Source organism: Crinia signifera, chromosome 2 (genome assembly GCF_055691185.1).
Source record: "Crinia signifera chromosome 2, ASM5569118v1, whole genome shotgun sequence".
Classification (NCBI taxonomy): Eukaryota; Metazoa; Chordata; class Amphibia; order Anura; family Myobatrachidae; genus Crinia; species Crinia signifera.
The window spans coordinates 130,277,133-130,299,232 of NC_139218.1; the positions used below are offsets into that span (position 1 = coordinate 130,277,133).

A 22,100-nucleotide genomic window follows, 5' to 3' on the forward strand; every position below is an offset into this window, starting at 1 on the left:
GTGGGCCATTAAGCCACATACTCTTAGGTGATATATTGAGCTATATCTCTTATTTTGGCCCTTCTGAGCGATATCATTCATAATATCGCGCAGTATGTGAGATATGCAAATGCACTATGGGCCAAATGCACTAAGCTTCAAAAAGTGATAAAATGGAGAGTGATAAACAAGCAGCCAATTAGCTCCTACCTGACATTTTTCAAACCCAGGGGCAGATGTATTAAGCCTGGAGGAGAGATAAAGTAGAGATAAAATGAAAGGAGATAAATCATCAACCAATCAACTGTTTGAAATATGACGGAAGTTGCATAAATTGCTCGTGTAATATCTCCTTCCACTTTATCTCCACATTATCTCCACTTTATCTCCTCACCAGGCTTAGTACATCTGCCCCACTGTCTGTTACATAGCAGTTAGGTGCTGTTTGGCTGTCTGTTTATCACTCTCCATTTTATTACTTTTGAAGCATCTGTCCCTTTGCACCCTCCATCATCTGTGCATGTACATACAAGGGAGTGGATGTCCCCCACTCCAATATCAGTGAAATTCGTTAGGTGTGTACTCATCTGAAGGACCAAATTTGAGAACCTGTGACATAGATCAATGAATGAGGCCCTTTACCTGAAAGTAAATTTACCAATAAACCAATAACAAAGGCTCATTGTTTGTTTTAAACTAGTATAATACTTTAGACATCCCACTTTTATTACAATATACAACTAATAGCAGTGACATTAATTGAAACTAGTGTGCCGGGTTAACTACAATTATTTAGATAATGCGGTGGAAGAAATATAATTGTCCAGAGACTTTGTTATAATAAACTCAGTGTTGCAGAAGAACAATCTCATTTTGTCAGTAGTAAGTCACGTAATACCAAATTAAAGAACAAATGATCAAGCTGTGAAATGTGAATAGCAGTTTCTTACATTACAATCATTGAATCTCTGCAGGGACCAGGAGACCAGGAGAGCAGAAACATGGAGGGAGCAGTCATTACATAACTACAAGGATACCATATCATAGGATGATAATATACAGGGGTTACAGTATGGCTTATGAAACGGCGCTAGCAAAAAAAATATTAGGTATCTCAAAAAAGCAAATTAAACTTATTGTAATAAGCATGAATAATTTAATGTCATTAAAAATATAGCTTACACTAAATAATTGTAATGTACAATTGTAATATACATTTCAATTCAAAATATCAATATATACATCAAGATCGGTTAAGCTTCCCAAACTGTGTGCCTAGGCACCCTGGGGTGCCTCAGGACACTTAAAGGGGTGCCTTGGGTTGGTGAACCAAGATCAATTCATATTATTTATGGTGAATGTACCAGGCAAAACCAGTGCTTGTGGCTGCCAATCATAATATATGTGGATAAACAGAAGCAAATCCTGTCCCTCACCAGGTAACTGTGACATACAGATGGGTCTGGTCCCATCTTGGCAGGGGATGGCGCTGGCGTCGCCAGCCGCCATCCCCCGCCAGCGCCATGGCGATGGTGAGAAGGGGACGCGCGCGCACGAGAAGCGCGCGAGTCCCCTTCCGATTGCGCTTCCATCCGTTCCCCCGGGTCCCCGCCGGCTTGCCGGCGGTAACCCGGGGTCCCCGCCGCCTGCCCGCACCCCCCCCCCCTAACCCTGTCCGTCTCCCTGAGGCGGAGACGGACAGGGTTTCCGTCGCGCTGGCGACGGAGACTGAGACGCGCGTGCGCGTGAGACGCACGCGCGTCTCAGTGTATTCGCTGGCGTGGCTGCTGGCGGGTCGCCAGCGCGGACGTTCTGGCGACCCGCCAGCAAGGATGGGACCTGACCCATCTGTACTGTATAAACACATTGCACTTAATATTTTTTTTCTGAATTTCTCAATAAAAAGCATTTGGCCTAGAGGTGCCTTGAAAATATTTTGATGCTCTAGGGAGCCATGATTCAAAAAAGTTTGGGACCCCTGCACTATGCGATTATGGCCCGATTTCACCCGATTCCAACTAATCGGGGCGAGAAATTGGGTGAAATCGGCTTAAATCACATGTGTATGACATCCAATCTGATGCACTGTCCTGTGCACATCGGATCAGAGTCAGAGGTTGAATTCGGAATTGGACTCATCAGCAGCACATACTGTAGCAGGTACATTTTAGCACCTGTGATGTATCACATACGATTTCACTTGACTTCCCCGCCAGCTCCCAGGTAGTTATTTTAAATACAGTACGATTAATCCAATACACAGTTTGATAGTTACAATTGTTTCAGATAAGGTACAGTATTTAATGCTTGCTCTTTTACTGCTGGAAATGCTCTCTATCTATGAAAAACAAGTGCTCATTTGGTCCCATGCTGACACCTTGAGGTGAAGGTGGAATACTACGTCCGTCTTACAAAGAAATGACTGCACTCTGCACTTTTGCCAGGTTTAAAGCAAACATGACATAGTCTATTGATATAGATTTAAAAAAGTACAATTATTTTGTGGTGTCCGTAATAGTTGACTCTTCAGTAGACTGTAGAAGACCATTCTTGGCATTGCACGTAAGGATACTTTTTATTTTCTTGTTAGTTTTTATGATAACTATAGGACTGAGAGCAGCATATAATGTGCCAAAAAACACACGGGCATCTGAAATAGTTGGTGAGACTCTTGATATCATTAAGGTATAAATCCAAATGCAGCTGTCTATTCCAAAAAGTGCAACATAAATTACAACCAGGAGTACAACCGCCCGAGAGGCCTTGTATTCAATACTTTTGCCATGTTTCTTATCTGAACTTCGCATGCCTTGAACTTGCTTCCCATGTCGGTACAGCATGAGCACAATATGGCAACTGGCTAGTGTCATGGTGCCTACAAAAAAGAAATCACGTAACGCAATGGCCATACCATTGGCAACATATGAGGCAAAAGTCATGAAGTCATGGTTGCAGAATTCTAGGTGAAGAGTATACTTAGATGTGGTATAATTGGCAATGGCGCGTACCTGAAGAAAACAGGATGGGTAAATTGCGGCATTGATACACCACAGTGATACCATGATCCACGGTATGTTGGAAGGAATTTTTTGTTTTAAATAAAGCCATGGGTTTGTAGGAGGAGCCAATACAACCCACTGATTGCAGCTCAAGAAACAAGTAACACAAATGGTCATTCCTCTGCAGATGCGATATGTAAAGGAAATGAACTTGCACTCAATGTCATTTAAAATGTTTCTGACACCAATAGAATGGACAGCTTGAGGAAATCCTTTGGAAACAATAACAAGCAAATTTACAAAAGCCAACATGGTGAGGATGGAATTAGAAGGTGACAATTTCTTCTCCTTAATTCTAAAATGGATAAAAGCTGCCAGAATGATCACATTACTTGGGACTCCGATTGAAATTAAAGAGAAGAAACCGATTGCTTTAAAAACTAGCCGTAATTCCAATTCCATTTCTGAAAATAAAAACAGAGATGACAGTTAGGATGCATTGTAGTCATATATGTCTGCTTTTGCCTCTTTGCCAGTGGTTTTATGTTGTACGTAAATATATATATATATATATATATATTTATGTTTTAATTTTACTAGTAAGAGTATATGGGATACATATGGATGACCGGCAATCAAGATGCTAGTGGTTAGAATACAGATGCTTACATCACAAAGGATATTTACCTTCCCACTGCTCCCTCCCAGCACCTAACCATTCCTGCAGTATAACCCTAACTCTACCTCCCTGCAGCCTTACCATAACCCCCCCCCAAGGCAGCCTAGCTAAAAGTCCCCAATTAGTGCTTAAACCTAACCCCACCCCCATCTCGGCATAACACCAACCCACCCCTGTTGCTCACCATTTGCCATCCTGGCTGGCGCCCGCATTCCAACTGATGTCGGATTCCAGCACCAACCTCTCAGCAGTAGTCGGGATGCTGGCGTCGGCATAGTGAATGCTGGAATCCTGGCCGCCGGGATGCTAAACGCATCCCAGGCATATAACACTTTTCGGCACATGAACATCAGGAACAGTAGTAGTGCATTTGATTTTACATATTTTTGGGTCCTTAACCCCTTCATGACAGAGCCAGTTTGTGCCTTCATGACAGAGCCCTTTTTTTCAAATCTGACATGTCTCACTTAAGTGGGGATAACTTTTTTTTGCTTTTACTTATCCCAGTGATTTTGAGATTGTTTTCTCGTGACACATTGTACTTCAAGTTAGTGGTAAATTTTGGTCGATACAGTCTGTGTTTTTTTGTGAAAAATACCAAAATATCGTGAAAAAATGGAAAATTTAGCAATATGCAAAATGTCACATTTTCTGCTTGTGAGACAAATAATCATACCACTCAAAATAGTTAATAACTAACAAAGACCATATGTCTACTTTATGTTGCAATCATTATTTCAACCTCCTTTTCATTTTTTTGGACACTAGGAGGCTTCAGATATGACTAGCAAATTCTCAAATTTTCAAGAAAATTTCAAACACTGATTTTTTTAGGGACCAGTTCAGTTCTGATGTGACTTTGAGGGACTTGTATGTGAGACACCCCCATAAATGATGCCATTTCAAAAACTGCACCCCTCACAGTATTCAAAACAGCATTTTGGAAGTTTGTTAACCCTTTAGGTGTTTCACAGGAATTAAAACAAAGTGTAGGTGAAATTTCAAAATTTCTTTTTTTTTTGCAGAGTTTCAATTTTAATACATTTTTCTAACGAATACAGTAGATTTTACTAGAGAAATGTGACTAAAAATTGATTCCCCCAATTCTTTTGTTTTCAAAAATATCCTATATGTGGCCCTAGTGTGCACGTTGACCAAACCACAGGCTTCATAATAGAAGGAGCACCTACTTGATTTTGGAGCCTCCTTTTTATGAGATTTTTTTTTAGGCACCATGTAGGTTTCTAGGCACCATAAGTGCTAAAAGTTAGGAACCTCCCCCACAAGTCACCCCATTTTGCAATCTACACCCCTCAGGGAATTCATCTAGGGGTATAGTGTACATTTCAAACCCCCAGGGGTTTCACCAATTTTGGTACAACTGGGATGTGAAAATGGAAAATTAAATTTTTTTACACAAACATGCAGTTCTGGCTCAAAATTTTTCAATTTCACAAGGAATGAAGGAGACAAAGCACCCCAAAATCTGTGCCCCAATTTCTCCCGAGTACGGCAATGCCTCACATGTGACCAAAAAATACCAGTTGGGCGCATGGCAGGACTCAGAAGGGAAGGAGTGATTTTTGGATTTTGCAGCACAGATTTTGGTGGAATAAATGGTGGGTGCTATGTTGCACCAATACAGTGGAACCCCCCCACAAGTCACCCCATTTTGCAAAGTACACCCCTCAGGGAATTCATCTAGGGGTATAGTGTACATTTCAAACCCCCAGGGGTTTCACCAATTTTGGTACAACTGGGCAGTGAAAATGAAAAATTACATTTTTTTACACAAAAATGCAGTTCTGGCTCAAAATTTTTCATTTTCACAAGGAATGAAGGAGACAAAGCACCCCAAAATCTGTGCCCCAATTTCTCCCGAGTACGGCAATGCCTCACATGTGACCAAAAAATACCAGTTGGGCGCATGGCAGGACTCAGAAGGGAAGGAGTGATTTTTGGATTTGGCAGCACAGATTTTGGTGGAATGAATGGTGGGTGCCATGTTGCATTAGCAAGACTCCCAAAGCACCAATACAGTGGAACCCCCCCACAAGTCACTCCATTTTGCAAAGTACACCCCTCAGGGAATTCATCTAGGGGTATAGTGTACATTTCAAACCCCCAGGGGTTTCACCAATTTTGATACAACTGGGCAGTGAAAATGAAAAATTACATTTTTTTACACAAAAATGCAGTTCTGGCTCAAAATTTTTCATTTTCACAAGGAATGAAGGAGACAAAGCACCCCAAAATCTGTGCCCCAATTTCTCCCGAGTACGGCAATGCCTCACATGTGACCAAAAAATACCAGTTGGGCGCATGGCAGGACTCAGAAGGGAAGGAGTGATTTTTGGATTTGGCAGCACAGATTTTGGTGGAATGAATGGTGGGTGCCATGTTGCATTAGCAAGACTCCCAAAGCACCAATACAGTGGAACCCCCCCACAAGTCACCCCATTTTGCAAAGTACACCCCTCAGGGAATTCATCTAGGGGTATAGTGTACATTTCAAACCCCCAGGGGTTTCACCAATTTTGATACAACTGGGCAGTGAAAATGAAAAATTACATTTTTTTACACAAAAATGCAGTTCTGGCTCAAAATTTTTCATTTTCACAAGGAATGAAGGAGACAAAGCACCCCAAAATCTGTGACCCAATTTCTCCCGAGTACGGCAATGCCTCACATGTGACCAAAAAATACCAGTTGGGCGCATGGCAGGACTCAGAAGGGAAGGAGTGATTTTTGGATTTGGCAGCACAGATTTTGGTGGAATGAATGGTGAGTGCCATGTTGCATTAGCAAGACTCCCAAAGCACCAATACAGTGGAACCCCCCCACAAGTCACCCCATTTTGCAAAGTACACCCCTCAGGGAATTCATCTAGGGGTATAGTGTACATTTCAAACCCCCAGGGGTTTCACCAATTTTGATACAACTGGGCAGTGAAAATGAAAAATTACATTTTTTTACACAAAAATGCAGTTCTGGCTCAAAATTTTTCATTTTCACAAGGAATGAAGGAGACAAAGCACCCCAAAATCTGTGACCCAATTTCTCCCGAGTACGGCAATGCCTCACATGTGACCAAAAAATACCAGTTGGGCGCATGGCAGGACTCAGAAGGGAAGGAGTGATTTTTGGATTTGGCAGCACAGATTTTGGTGGAATGAATGGTGGGTGCCATGTTGCATTAGCAAGACTCCCAAAGCACCAATACAGTGGAACCCCCCCACAAGTCACCCCATTTTGCAAAGTACACCCCTCAGGGAATTCATCTAGGGGTATAGTGTACATTTCAAACCCCCAGGGGTTTCACCAATTTTGATACAACTGGGCAGTGAAAATGAAAAATTACATTTTTTTACACAAAAATGCAGTTCTGGCTCAAAATTTTTCATTTTCACAAGGAATGAAGGAGACAAAGCACCCCAAAATCTGTGCCCCCATTTCTCCAGAGTACGGCAATGCCTCACATGTGACCAAAAAATACCAGTTGGGTGCATGGCAGGACTCAGAAGGGAAGGAGTGATTTTTGGATTTTGGAGCACAGATTTTGGTGGAATGAATGGTGGGTGCTATGTTGCATTACCAATACAGTGGAACCCCCCCACAAGTGACCCCATTTTGCAAACTACACTCCTCAGGGAATTCATCTAGGGGTATAGTGTACATTTCAAACCCCCAGGGGTTTCACCAATTTTTATACAACTGGGCAGTGAAAATGAAAAATTACATTTTTTTACACAAAAATGCAGTTCTGGCTCAAAATTTTTCATTTTCACAAGGAATGAAGGAGACAAAGCACCCCAAAATCTGTGCCCCCATTTCTCCAGAGTACGGCAATGCCTCACATGTGACCAAAAAATACCAGTTGGGTGCATGGCAGGACTCAGAAGGGAAGGAGTGATTTTTGGATTTTGGAGCACAGATTTTGGTGGAATGAATGGTGGGTGCTATGTTGCATTACCAATACAGTGGAACCCCCCCACAAGTGACCCCATTTTGCAAACTACACTCCTCAGGGAATTCATCTAGGGGTATAGTGTACATTTCAAACCCCCAGGGGTTTCACCAATTTTGATACAACTGGGCAGTGAAAATGAAAAATTACATTTTTTTACACAAAAATGCAGTTCTGGCTCAAAATTTTTCATTTTCACAAGGAATGAAGGAGACAAAGCACCCCAAAATCTGTGCCCCCATTTCTCCAGAGTACGGCAATGCCTCACATGTGACCAAAAAATACCAGTTGGGTGCATGGCAGGACTCAGAAGGGAAGGAGTGATTTTTGGATTTTGCAGCTCAGATTCTGGTGGAATGAATGGTGGGTGCTATGTGGCATTAGCAAGACCCCCGAAGCACGGTGAAATGATGAACCTAATAATCCATAGATGTGTGGTATATTTTGAAACACTCCTTTATACATAGGCCGGGTTTGTCGGGGCAAGTTTCACAGTGGAAAATAGTTTCCTTTCTTATTCCCTTTTTATAGCAAACTTTGCACCTTTTTTGTGTCCTGCCCTTTCTTGCAGTGGAGGGGATTTCGTTGGGAAAATGCTGCCCTGGTACAATACGGGGGCCAGTACTAGAAGTACTGGGGCCCTCTGCCTGCTGGTTCCCAAATATTAGGCCCTTTATGACTTCCTCTTGAAAGTGCATAAATGTCCCCCTCTGGCCGGTAGAACGGAATAGCACGTAAGCGTTATACAGTGCCATCTGGATGATATACACGGCCAGCTTCTTGTACCAGATATTTGTTTTCCGCAGGGCACTGTACGGCTTCAGTACCTGATCTGAAAGATCCACTCCGCCCATGTACTTATTGTAATCTAGGATACAATTTGGTTTTGAGGTGTGGGTACTGGTACCTCGTACAGGGATGGAGGTGGTACTGTCTCCATGAATTGTTGTCAGTATAAGGACATCCCTCTTGTCCTTATATTTGACCAACAACATATTTTCGGTGCATATTCCCCTGCTTTCACCCCTTCTCATTACTTGGGCAATGTGTGTTTTTGGGAGGCCTCTTTGGTTCTTACGCACAGTACCGCAAGCTGCTGTACCTCTTGAACCAAGGGCCTTAAACAGGGGGATGCTGGTGTAAAAGTTATCCACATAGAGGTGATAACCCTTATCCAGGAAGGGGTGCATTAAATCCCAGACAATTTTTCCACTAACACCTACGAGGGAGGGGGGGCATTCTGGCGGTTCAATTCTTGAATCCTTCCCTTCATATACCCTAAACTTGTGGGTGTACCCTGTGGTGCTTTCACACAGCTTATACATTTTTATGCCATACCTTGCCCTCTTACTGGGAAGGTACTGGCGGAATTTAACCCTTCCTTTAAAATGTATAAGGGACTCGTCGATGCTAATACATTTATCAGGGATGTATAGCTCTGCAAATTTGGCACTGAAATGATCAATGACCGGCCTGACTTTGAATAGCCTGTCAAAGGTGGGATCATCTCTGGGTGGGCACTGTGCATTATCGGTGTAATGTATAAATTTATGGATTGCCTCAAAACGAGTCCGAGTCATGGCCATACGGTAAAATGGGGTGCTGTACAGAACATCTTTACTCCAATATTGCCTAATTTCTGGCTTTTTTACTATGCCCATATGAAACACCAGACCCCAAAACGTCATCATCTCTACTGCATCTACAGGGGTCCACCTAGCAAATGATGACGTGGGGTTTTGAGCAATAAACTGCTGGGCATATAAATTAGTTTGGTCCACCATTAAATTTATAAAATCATCAGAGAAAAATAATTTGAAAAAGTAAATTTCTCTGAGACCTGTGGAATCAAATTGGATTCCTGGGATGGCCAAAAACTCAGGAACCTGGGGCTCAAAATTGTCTGGTGGTGGGGTCCATACGAGATCAATTATTGGGGGGGGGGTCTCAGCTGCTCTACGGGGGCGTCTTTGAGGGGGTCCCTCATCACCAGAGGAGGAAGAGGAGCTTAAGACGAATCCTTCAAATTCCCCGCTTGCCTCACTGGCTGTGTCAGAATCAGAAGCAAGCATGGCATATGCCTCCTCCACTGAATACATTCTTCTGGATGACTGGGATGACATTTGGGATGACATTTGGGATGACATTTTTATTTTTGTGTTACTGGTAGTGAAATGTTTCAACACGTGTATAGTGTAGGGGGGGGTACAAACTTTATTTCAACCCGGGGGGTATGTAGTGTGTAGTGTGTATGTAGTGCAGAAAAAAAAAATACTTTATACAAAAAAAAAAAAATTGAAGGGGTTAAAAAAAAAAAAAATTGAAGGGGTTAAAAAAAAAAAAATTGAAGGGGTTAAAAAAACAAAAAAAAAAGGTCCTGCGCCAAAAATTGAGCACAGATGTTGGTCAGTAACGTCCGTCACTGAACAGCGCTCAAAGGCAACAGGAATTTGATCAAAAAAAAAAAAATAGATCAACCCTGTGCCGAAAAAGCTGATCAGTGATGTACGTCACTGATCAGCGCACAGTGGCCACAGGACACCCACAAAATCACAATGTGTGTAAAAAAAAAATTAAAAAAAGACCACACAGCACCCACAAAAAAAAAAAAAGGTGATCAGTGATGCGACACTGATTACCAGTGAGGGGCAGCAGGTGCACAACCTTTGGTGCAACTGGCAGCAACTGACAGGTATATATAAAAAAAAAAAACCTCTGCGCCCCCAAAAAGTTGCTGATCACCTCAGATATAGTGATCAGCACAAAAGGCGGGGGTAGCAGACACAAAATATACACTCTCTATCACTCTCTGTCACTATCTCTCTCTATCTCTCACTATCTATCACTATCTATCACTATCTATCACTATCTATCACACTGCAGCAGCAGCACTGACAGTTATATGTATAAAAAAAAACCTGCACCCCCAAAAAGGGGGGGTAGCAGACACAAAATATACACTCTCTATCACTCTATGTCACTATCTCTCTCTATCTCTCTATCTCTCACTATCTATCACTATCTATCACTATGACACTGCAGCAGCAGCACTGACAGTTATATATATAAAAAAAAACCTGCACCCCCAAAAAGGGGGGGTAGCAGACACAAATCTCTCTATCTCTCACTATCTATCACTATCTATCACTATCTCTCACTATCTATCACTATCTATCACTATGACACTGCAGCAGCAGCAGTGACAGTTATTTATATATAAAAAACCCCTGCACCCCCAAAAAGGGGGGGTAGCAGACACACAATATAGCTCTCTCTGTCACTATCTCTCTATCTCTCTCTATCTCTCTCTCTCTATCTCTCTATCTCTCTATCACACTGCAGCAGCAGCAGGAAGTCTCAGGAAGTCAGATCCAGGAAGCGTCCAGCACGCTACAAGCAGTGATCAAGTGATCAGGTAAGGTATTTGCAAGGATCAGGTAAGTATTAGCAAGGATCAGGTCAGTATCACGGCAGATAGGCACGGTGACCGCTCTGCACGCTATTCCAGACCGGAATGGCGTCTGCAGCGCAGTCACCGTTAGTTTAAATGTCGCGCCTTGGCTGTGATTGGTCCGTGGGTCCCACGGACCAATCACAGCCTTGGGGGCAGGTGGGGTGAGGGTGGGGTGAGGTGTCATCGTCACCGATGACCCCCTCATGCCCCCTGACGCCCGGCGGTGATTGACACCTGTGTTACCAAGCGTCTGATTCGCTGGTAACACAGGAAAACGCTGTGAATGGCTGTTCACACTGAACAGCCAATCACAGCGATCGCCGACGGGGGGGCGACATCGCAGCCCCCCCTGGGCATGCAGGGACATGTCTGCTGTCAGGGACAGCAGACATCGTCCCTCTGTCACTGCGTCTCGAGACGCAGTGACAGTTTAAAGTCATGACGTATATATACGTCATGTGTCGGGAAGTACTTCCCGGCCATGACGTATATATACGTCAAATGTCGTGAAGGGGTTAAAGGCCTCGCTGTGAATCATATACACAGAAGTGATTTTACAGGTCTCTTTGGCATAGAAGCTTAACCTGCTTGATATGTATACAAGACAAATTATAGAATAAAAATTATACTGACGCACTGTGAAACTCACTAAAGACCAGCGGTGTAGCTAGGCGTCATGGTGCCCCGAGCAAGGGCATACTTCGCGCCCCCCCCCCCCCTAATGAATTGGGGGCGTGGCTAATATGTGTTAGCATGTTACATTTGAAAAGAAAAAACTTGAAAAACACTGTAACGGAATCTGCTGCGCTATATAACACCCTGTAATGGAATCTGCTGCACTATATAAGGTGCTGTAACAGAATCTGCTGCGCTATATAAGACGCTGTAACAGAATCTGCTGTGCTATATAAGACACTGTAACAGAATCTGCTGCGCTATATAACACTCTGTAACGGAATCTGCTGCGCTATATAAGACACTGTAACGGAATCTGCTGCGTCATATAAGACACTGTAACGGAATCTGCTGCGCTATATAAGACGCTGTAACGGAATCTGCTGCGCTATATAAGACGCTGTAAAGGAACCTGCTGCGCTATATAAGACGCTGTAATGGAATCTGCTGCACTATATAAGACACTGTAACGGCATCTGCTGCGCTATACAGGGGCGTAGCGAGGGCGGAGCCACCGGAGCACGCGCTCCGGGCGCAGAGAGATCAAATGGCGCCGGAGCCGCGTGCCACCGGCTCCCCTGCCCTGCTTCCCCGCCCAGCTGCAGCGCTTAGTTACTTACAGTGCTAGTCGGAGTGGACAGTGGAGGTGCCGAGATTTAGCTGCCTGTGACTCAGAGGCACCCGGCAGGTCAGAGCAGCAGGGACAGTGGCATCATGGGACTTGTAGTTTATATGTTACTGCTCAAACTTTGAGCAGTTAACGTTTAAACTACAAATCCCATGAGGCCATGCTTTGCCCTGGGAGGAAGTCTCACAGGTGAACTTGTGAGACAGACGGAATGGGAACCGCGCTGGTGGGATCAGGATGCCTATATGCATGCAGAGTCAGTGAATGCAGGTGAGAATTCAGACGATAAGGCTGTCCTGGAGGGAGATAGCTCTGGAGTTCTCTACCTCCCCCTACCTCCCCTGTGTTTGTCGAAGCAGGAGCAGCAGCGTCAGAAGGAGGACTCCTACATGCACAATATGTGCTGACTTTTTCACTGACATGGTAAAGAATGTTTTTTTGATAAGATAATTAAATTGGTAGCTTATTCAGTATTATCTGTTACTATTCACCTCCTGCAAACAAATTGGTGTGGGTGTGTGTACACACACACACACACACACACACATACATACATGTATAATGGGCATCATGTGTGGCTTATATGCAATTGACATTACGGCATGTGGCACTATGTGTAATGTGCATTAAGGTGTGTCCTGTAATGTTAGGTTGTGCCCCCTTTTTGCCACGCAAGAGCCCTGCCTACTACAAAACTGGGTCTGTGTGTGTGTGTGTGTGTGTGTGTGTGTGTGGGGTGGTGGTGGCGCGAAACATGCCCTTGCTCCGGGCACCGTGGCTCCTAGCTACACCACTGGCGCTATATAAGACACTGTAACGGAATCTGCTGCGCTATATAAGACGCTGTAACGGAATCTGCAGCGCTATATAACACACTGTAATGGAATCTGCTGCGCTATATAATACACTGTAACAGAATCTGCTGCGCTATATAAGACGCTGTAACGGAATTTGCTGCGCTATAAAAGATACTGTAATGGAATGTGCTGCGCTATATAAGACACTGTAACGGAATCTGCTGCACTATATAAGACACTGTAACGGAATCTGCTGCGCTATATAAGATGCTGTAACGGAATCTGCTGCGATATATAAGACGCTGTAACGGAATCTGCTGCGCTATATAAGATGCTGTAACGGAATCTGCTGCGCTATATAACACACTGTAATGGAATCTGCTGCGCTATATAATACACTGTAACAGAATCTGCTGCACTACATAAGACACTAAGTCCCACCAATCCCCCAAACCCCAAGTTTATAATACCAAGTTTATAACATCATTAATTAGCTGTATAAATTTTTTTTTTTTAAATTCACCTTCACCTTGAGGATCAATGATTGCAGCAGGTCCAGGGCAGCACGGGCGGCAGCAGAACACTGTGTCCTCCAGGCTACAGCCAGTGCTTGGGATGGCTGATGACGCTGCTGTAGCCAGGGAGGGGGGTAGCATGGGCAGGTGACTCTGGGAAGGAGTCTGGAGTTATGCTGCACTGCACTGCCCGGAAGCCGGCCCGAGCAGCAGCAGCAGCAACAGAGAGCAGTGAGTTAGCCGCCGGGCCTCACTGTCCGGTCCGTGACGTTTGGACCGGGTGAGCAGGGCAGGAGGCAGGCGCAAGGCAGGGGCAGGGCAGCCGCCGGCGCATGCTGCCCGCTGCCTGCTGCCTGTTAGTACTATTCTTAAGATCTTAGTGCACGGATCATTTGCGGAGGGGGGGCGGGCCAGCGGCGCCATTTGACCAATCGGCGCCCGGAGCGTGAGCTACAGTGGCTCCGCCCTCCCTACGCCTCTGCTAAAGACTATGGTTAAAATGTTTGTTCTTTCTGACACTGGTGAAGTCACTTTATCTCCATGTTTCTACACGTCAAATATAAATTACAAGCTTCAGTGAACATTTAAGTATGCTTAAACATTCCACACCCTAAGGGGGGTGTTCAAACTGTGCTAATATTTACGACAGGTGGTAATATCGTCACTCACCTATTTAATGCAGTATTAACGACAGCATTGAGGGGTGTCAGATCCTACTTTTTTATGTCGGGTCTGTTTTGTCTGAAATGGCCGCAGATTGTCGAGTACAGTACATGGCCGTTCTTTCCGATCAGCATACTTTACAGCACTCGACGTGACGCGATGTTAACCATTGTTAACGAGGACTCCCTTGTCCATTCATGTTCACAAGGGAGGGGTCATTAATGATGCGCGGGTGTACACACTAGGCGATAAATTGTTCACAATGTCGCTCAGAAAGCCCTTTGTGAGCGATATTGTTCACAATATGGCCTAGTGTATATGGGGCTCTCAGCTTTGGGGGCAGGATTAGACTGCAGGGGGAGAGATTCTGTAGGTTTAGGCAGGGGGTGGGATGGTTTTGTGTATGGTTAGTATTATGTTTAATATTAGGGATAGGGTTTGGGATACGAGAGTGGTTAGCATACCACCGGATGCAGAAGACACAGATGCACCAACAGAATTGAATGGATGTAAGTGATAGCTGCATTCTGGATTACACTTTTGTTGACATTCTAAACATGTTGACATTTCATCAGTGTTGACATGCTAAATGTTGACATTCTAAACTATCAAGAAGGGTGGAAAAAAGGATTCAGTATTGAATCCCGGCGGTCGGGATCCCAGCGTTCAGAATCCTGACGCCGGAATCCCGACAGCCGAAATCCCGACAAGGGGGGGACGTGGATCGCCCCCCCCCCTTGCGGGCTCGCTGCGCTCGCCACGCAGCGGACCCGGTGCCTCGCTACGCTCGGCACACTAATTTATTCTCCCTCCGGGGGTGTCGTGGACACCCCCGGAGGGAGAAAGTGTCGGGATTTCGTCGATCGGGATTCCAGCGTCGGGATTCTGAACGCCGGGATCCCGACCGCCGGGATTTACACTTCATCCCGGAAAAAAAGCATGGCCTGTCTGGCAGAAAAAAATAACATGTACTGCTGAACAGCAAGCTCACATTATGAAACAGAAAGACAAGACATGGGAAAGACAAATGGTGATGGCAGCAGCGGCGTAACTATAGCACCGCAGCCCCCGCCACCGCGGGGTGGCGCTGTGCATGTGGGGGCGCCAGGGGCTGCGGTGCTATAGTTAAACCCCCCCCAATCCCACGCAGACTTACCTATTGCGCTGGTCCCGGCGGCTCCGTTCTTCTGCTGAGGACCACCACAAAATGGCTGCCCCATATAGCACACAGTTCTCTGAAACTGTCTGCTGTATGGGGGCGGCCATTTTGTGGTGGTCCTCAGCAGAAGAACGGAGCCGCCGGGACCAGCGCGATAGGTAAGTCTGTGGGGGATTGGGGGGGGGGGGGGTTGCATAGGCGGCGGGGCGGCAGGGCAGGGGGGTAGGGGTGCTTGGCAAAGGGGGGGCGCCCAAAACGTAGCTACGCCACTGGATGGCAGGTTAGTAGACGTGAATAAACAAGAGGCAATAAACCATTAGTGATAAACAGTAAAAAAAGAAGAAAGAATATGGCAAAAAAGGACACAAAAGGCAGGAAGGCAAACAAGAGAGGCAATGGCAAACACAACTGTGGTAGGCACATGGCCTTTTCTCATGCCTGATCCAGTACTCATTTATGCTTTTATAAAGAAAGTTAAATTAAAGTACACCCCCTCTGAAAAAGGTAAAAAAAAAAAACAGGCACTTTTGGTGGAAAAAAAAGGGGTATGGATCATAGGATAGGCAGGTCGACATGCATGAAGGTCGACATGACTGATGGTTGACATCGGTTAGGTCGACAGGGTCATTAGGTTGACACAAGCATTAGGTTGATATGGGAAGGTCGACAGTCAAAAGGCCGACATGGTATTTTACAAATATTTTTGGCCTGGATGTCGACACAGGAGACATGGACACTAAAAAGTGCGCCACGTCCCTACGCTCGGTACACTATTTTATTCTCAAACCACGCCCTAGTGGATAGTAGGGCATGAAATACTGCCTGTCGGCACATGTGGGTTAAAAAAAAAGGGAAAAACCTCATGATGACTTTTTTACTGTCGACCTCTGCAATGCCGATGTAATGCTTGTGTCGACCTAATGTCCCGGTTGACCTAACCTATGTTGACCTTCAGTGGTCAACCTAATGCTTGTCGACCTAGTGACCACAGTCCGAAAAAAAATGCTGTATGACCATCTGTAAATGGTGACAACCTCCCAGCTCCTTTACATAATACCACATTGCAAAACTAAAAAATATTGCTGTGAGAACTCTCCCTTTTTGGCATGTTATCCAATTTAGCATGGTGTGCTTAGCCTACAAAAATGCCCCACTGGCGCACATGTCTGTATGTTTTTGATTGTGTAAAGACACCACAGAATCCAGAGAGAATCCAGACTGTGGGGGGGATGCTCTAACATCCGCGCCCCTTTACCGCCCCCTATCGCCGGCTACCGCATTCATAATTATCGCATATGCACTAACATATGCGATAATTATGGCAAAGGACAGCTCTTGCATTAAGAGCTGTCCTTTGCGGTGCGAGTCAGCGGGTCCTATGGGGACCCGGCGGCTCTCCCCTCCCTCCCTTATCCTGCTGCGCCGGGCTCTCCTCTTCCCTGCACCTGGAAGAGGATCATAGTGCAGGGAGGAGTAGGTCACAGGCCTGGGCAGAACAGCTCTGTGCTGCCCGGACACAGGTGAGGGGGGGTAGGGGGGTGGGGGGCGGTGCGGCGGTGGGGCGGTGGGGGTCGGTGCTGGGTGGCGGGGGGTCGAGTTAGAAGCCCATAGGCTTCTATGGGGCATTACCAGATTTTTATGGCGATGCCCCCCACCGTGGGGATGCTTAGAGCATCCCAGAATGCGGTAAAAACCTGATAACAGGGTTTTTACCGCATTTTTAGTTTAGAGAATCTCCCTAATACATACAAACTGTGCATAGCTCAAATCATGGGTCTTCAAACTGTGGCCCTCGAGATGTTGTGGAACTACATGTCCCAGCATGCCCTGACAGTTTTGGCATGCTCTTATAGGAAAAAATGTGGCAATGCATGTTGGAACATGTAGTTTCACAACATCTGGAGGGCCACAGTTTGAAGACCCATGGCTCAAATCATACCCATAACCCCAGTTATGTGAAACAGCAGCGCTTGAGAGGCTTACAATGGCACTACAGCCCAAGCTGAAAACATCCACCTAAATATGGCCCCTGCCTTTGAGATATATCTTGACCTCTAGGATCTGTCAGGGGAGAGTAACAAGGAAACCATGAAACTCCTGGCAACCTGACAATGTATCTCCCAGCAACAAGCATGAACCATCTGGCGAAGGGGAAGAAACTGCACAAGCAACAAGCAAAAACAATGCCAACAAGCCTGTAACCACTAGCAATGAGCAAGGAACCCCTGCTAATGACTTAGATAACCCTGGTAACAAGCAAGAAACCCCCGGCAACGAGCATGTAGATAAAAATATTTTTTTTAAAATAAGTAATGTATGGGGGGGGGGGGGGGGGGGGTGTTTGCAACATTTCTAATGACAACAATGTATGAGAGCTAAGACGTAATGTCAATCACATCACTGTGTTTCAACAAAAACACGAGTGTCATGCTGTACTGTATAATAAGATAAGTAAAAACTGTTCTATCGTATATCTTCTTTTTATTATTAAAACCCACTGTTTTCCTTGGCCACCTTGCTTTATTTGAACAGACTTCAAAGTCCTAGCATTCATGAGAAATATCAGAGGAGACAGATTCTTGTCTAAAAACCTTTGTTATAAGCCAATACAAGAGATCTCCAGCGATGAAATTAAAGTGTACATAGCTTTCTACGGTCTACTCTTGAAGTGTACTTAGGGACGCTGTTAATTTATCTTCTAGCATTTTCTAGCATAAGTTGGTATCTGCGTTATTGCAGTTTCTATTTAAGTATACAATACATCTAGACATTCCTCAGATCCATCTTAATCCCAGTGGAAATTAAATGCGAACATTATAGACTTTGACTGATATTAATAATACCAATGATTTAAGAAAAAAGCCCAGCATGGGATTGGACACCTGCAGAATTAGAATGACATTTTCCCACACAGTTTATACTAAGCATATCACATGGAGAAAGATTCCTACAGTATAGCATTTTGTTCTGTAAATACACAGAAAGGTTTTCTACACTTCTACATAACTTCAATTCCTAACTTCACAAGCAGTGACTAATGGCCCGGATTCTGGTTGGCTCACTTAGCGAGCCTTGTAACTCCACCCACCGGGCGAGCGAATGTTCGCCCCGGCGGCCCATCGAATAAACTCGCTGCACTGTGAACGGAGGATTTGCATATACAACCATTTGACGACTATCGAATGATTTCTACAGTGCTCGCAAATCTCTGCCGACTTATAGACTTGCGGCATCCTGCTCCGAGAACTGGGCGGGTGGCTGATGTCCGGTGATGTTAGCAGGCCACCCTTTGGAAGGCAGGTGCAAACACGCCGGGGACCAAGTCAATCAGAATGAGGGTCAATATCGGAGTTTGATGACAAGTTCAATTTATGACCTTTTGCAGAGCATATATCTTCTGTGTTCTGCAGAAAGATGCTGTGCACTGTTGTGCGGAAATTGGACACAGCAATCCATGCGGCTAAAAAAGCAGAACTAGGGTGAGAATAAACATTCTCATGTATGCAAAGATCAAAATGTCGGGTGTGGTTTAGCTCACAATGTCTAGGTAGTCAGTAGGTCAACAGTAAAAGGTTGACATGGTTAATAGTGACAAAAGGTCAACACAAGGTTGACATGGAAGATGTCAACACATGAAAAGTTCGACACGCATTTTTCAGCGGGATTTTTGGTGTCGATGTTGATATTTTAGCACGTGGACCCCCCAATCAGTGTAGCACATACCCTCCCATGGTGAGCAAAGCAAGCCATGCTCATTTCCCACAAGCCACGGATGCTTTACCATCCACATGGATGGTAAAGCATGAAAAAGTCTGATAAAAAAAAAAAAAACGTAAATACTCATATGGCCAAACTGTGCTGGTTGTGTATTCATCCCTATCTATGTTGGGAGATACTGACTTAAGGTGAACATACACCGTGCTTTTTCGGGTGCGATACGATGTGCACTCCCGCACACATAACATCACACAGCACAAAAAAGTATGTGTACTCCGTCGTTTTTGTGCTAGATCGCATCGCATCGCATCTAGTAAAAAAAGAATGCTGCTGTAGCATATTGCATGCTCTCACAGAAAGAAAGAGATTAGGGCCGGGATGTATTAAAATAGATCGCCGCCCTTCGCGCCCCCCCGCCGCGATGTCGCCGCATATGTACTAACATATGCGGCTGGCATCGCGGTGCGGTGACGGAGGCCCCCCGCGATACCTGGAATGTGGTGTGCGGGGGTCTCCGTCACCTCCCAGCCGGCTCCTGCATCCCTCACGCCGGGGACAGCTAAGCAAGCTGTCCCCGGCGCCTCCTCCTCCCCCCTGCAGCCGGAAGGACGTCCGGCTGCGTCACTAGGGGGAGGAGAGGTTTACCTTCCAGGGTCCAGGAGGACCCTTCAGGAAGGTAAGCCAGAGGGGGGGTCGGCGAGGCGGCGGGCGGCGAAAAGAAGCCCATAGGCTTCTATAGGGTATCGCCACCCAAAGGTGGCGATACCCTTCACTGCGGTATCATTTTTGATACATAGGAAAATGTGGTAAAACCGGGGTTTTACCGCATTTTCCATTTGATACATCTCGCCCTTGGTGAGAAATCTCCAGGTTTTTTTAAAGCGGCAATCATTTACACTGCTAAATCCGTTCGATTTTGTAGTGTAAATGATTGCCGCTTTAAAAAAAACCTGGAGATTTCTAAACAAATCTTTCACTTTCTGAATCTCTCATCCTATTAAATCTCATCCTAGATGTGATGCAATTTAGTACAGTTAATTGTAAAAACTATTTTTCCCCTGATTGTAAAATGGTTTTGTATGAAAATATTTATATATTGAAAAAAAAAGTTACTCGAGGAGCAAAATATCAAAAACATTTTTACATTCACCTTATCTGATCAAGCAGTCGGAGTACTCTCTGTATATATTGTCATGTTTCGTAATTAAATCAGGAATCACAACACTGAAGTACTTGTACAGTAGTAGTGCAAAAAAAAACCTGGTTTAAAAATATTTATTTTATGAAAATACGGTACAATTTGCAATATTATACAAATACAATAGAGAATATAAGGGAAATTGGCCAGTCTGAATGTACTAAACAAAAGCATACAAAATGTAAATTGCAGCTTTGTAAAGTTTTAGTTGTTTAACTATTATAAAACTTATGTCTCTGTCTTCCTTAGAAATTATAAGAGTGGTGAAAATGAAGCTTTCAACAAACTTACCAGGTGTGACTGGAATAGAAGGTGCAGTCAATGGGCAAAAAAATGTATACTCTGCATTTATACATCTTTCCCACCTAAATATAACCATTCAGCGGAACAGAACTAACATCCTTTGGGACTTCTTCAGACAATTTGGCCACAGAATAAAGAGAGCCACTGCGTCTTCCCTTCCTAATTAGCCATAAAGAGACTATTCTGGATCCTCTGGGCATGGGAAATGTAGTTATCAGAAGATGAAATATTAATACTTGATCACAGCTAAAATCATGTAAATTAAATATTAAGGGATTCAGTTCATAGCAAACACCTATTTCTTAATCTATTTGTACATCTGTCTGTTTTGTATACAGCAGGAGAAATTTCAAATGTAACAAGATGCAGAACTGTTTACCAATATTTATTATTTATTAACCTACATCTCATGTGATTGACAGTTACTCAGTATATTGGGAAAATACAGGGGTGTGGTTTATTAGATAAGCTAGGGCCTTATTCTGGTCGATGCGTAATTTTCCAAATTCTTTCGGATGACGTTTTTTAGCCGTCTGCGCATGCGTGGGCAACGCTATGCGCATGTGCCACGCACGGTCTCCGTATTTGTTCTCACTAATACCGTACAGAAAAGTGCACCGCATTCCCTCAGAAAATATGGGCGTAATATGGGCGTCATTCGGAAGTACACAGGGGCGTAGTTTCAAAGTGGGCTAAACTGGGCGTAAACATGGCCGTACACGAGGGAGTGCACTAATTCTGATAGGCGTGCATTCGGACTGAACACCGACTGCAAACGAACCAAAAGGCAGAAAATATGTGGTCTCCATAAGCAAGTATTGCTTTGCGGACACCACTCGTCATGCGCTAGGCATTCGGAACGCCCAAATAGTACGCCCGCACCTGAACCAATGTCAGCTGAACACAATAAAATCCACTCCTGTACTCATTACTCATTAATTACACTCTTGTCATTGCTTCAATTGGAACCATTGCACCTTAAATGGACCATTACAAAACACACAAATCTATGCTGAAAGCATGGCAGCATTTTTTACACACATTTACACTGCAAGCAATGGACAGAACTTGCTACCACTACTATAAATATCCATGTCACTTTTACATTCGGGCAGGTTCCCGTCCGTTCTGATGCTGTAAGACCGTGCAGACGCTGTAAGACCGTGCAGAATATGTGTGTGTGTCCACCGCACACGCAAGGTTTGGATGTCGTTCGTAAACACGCCCTCTTCTTAAAGTGTGAGTCCGTCCGAATGCGGAGGACCGGTGGGCGTTTCTTCGTACGATGTCCGCACAGCGTGGCGTGCGGTCCGCTCCGAAATAATTCGGAAATTTACGCACCAACCAGAATAACCTCCCTAGTGTCT

General features: G+C 44.7%; 1 protein-coding gene across 1 annotated transcript; it reads right to left on the minus strand.

Annotated features, from left to right (window-relative positions):
• Positions 1–2,474: 2,474 nt before the first annotated feature.
• On the minus strand, positions 2,475–3,440 carry LOC146058441 (olfactory receptor class A-like protein 1). The gene has a single exon (XM_083170721.1). It carries the CDS (start codon positions 3,438–3,440, stop codon positions 2,475–2,477), a length of 966 nt encoding a protein of 321 aa, XP_083026847.1.
• Between the last annotated feature and the right edge of the window lie 18,660 nt (positions 3,441–22,100).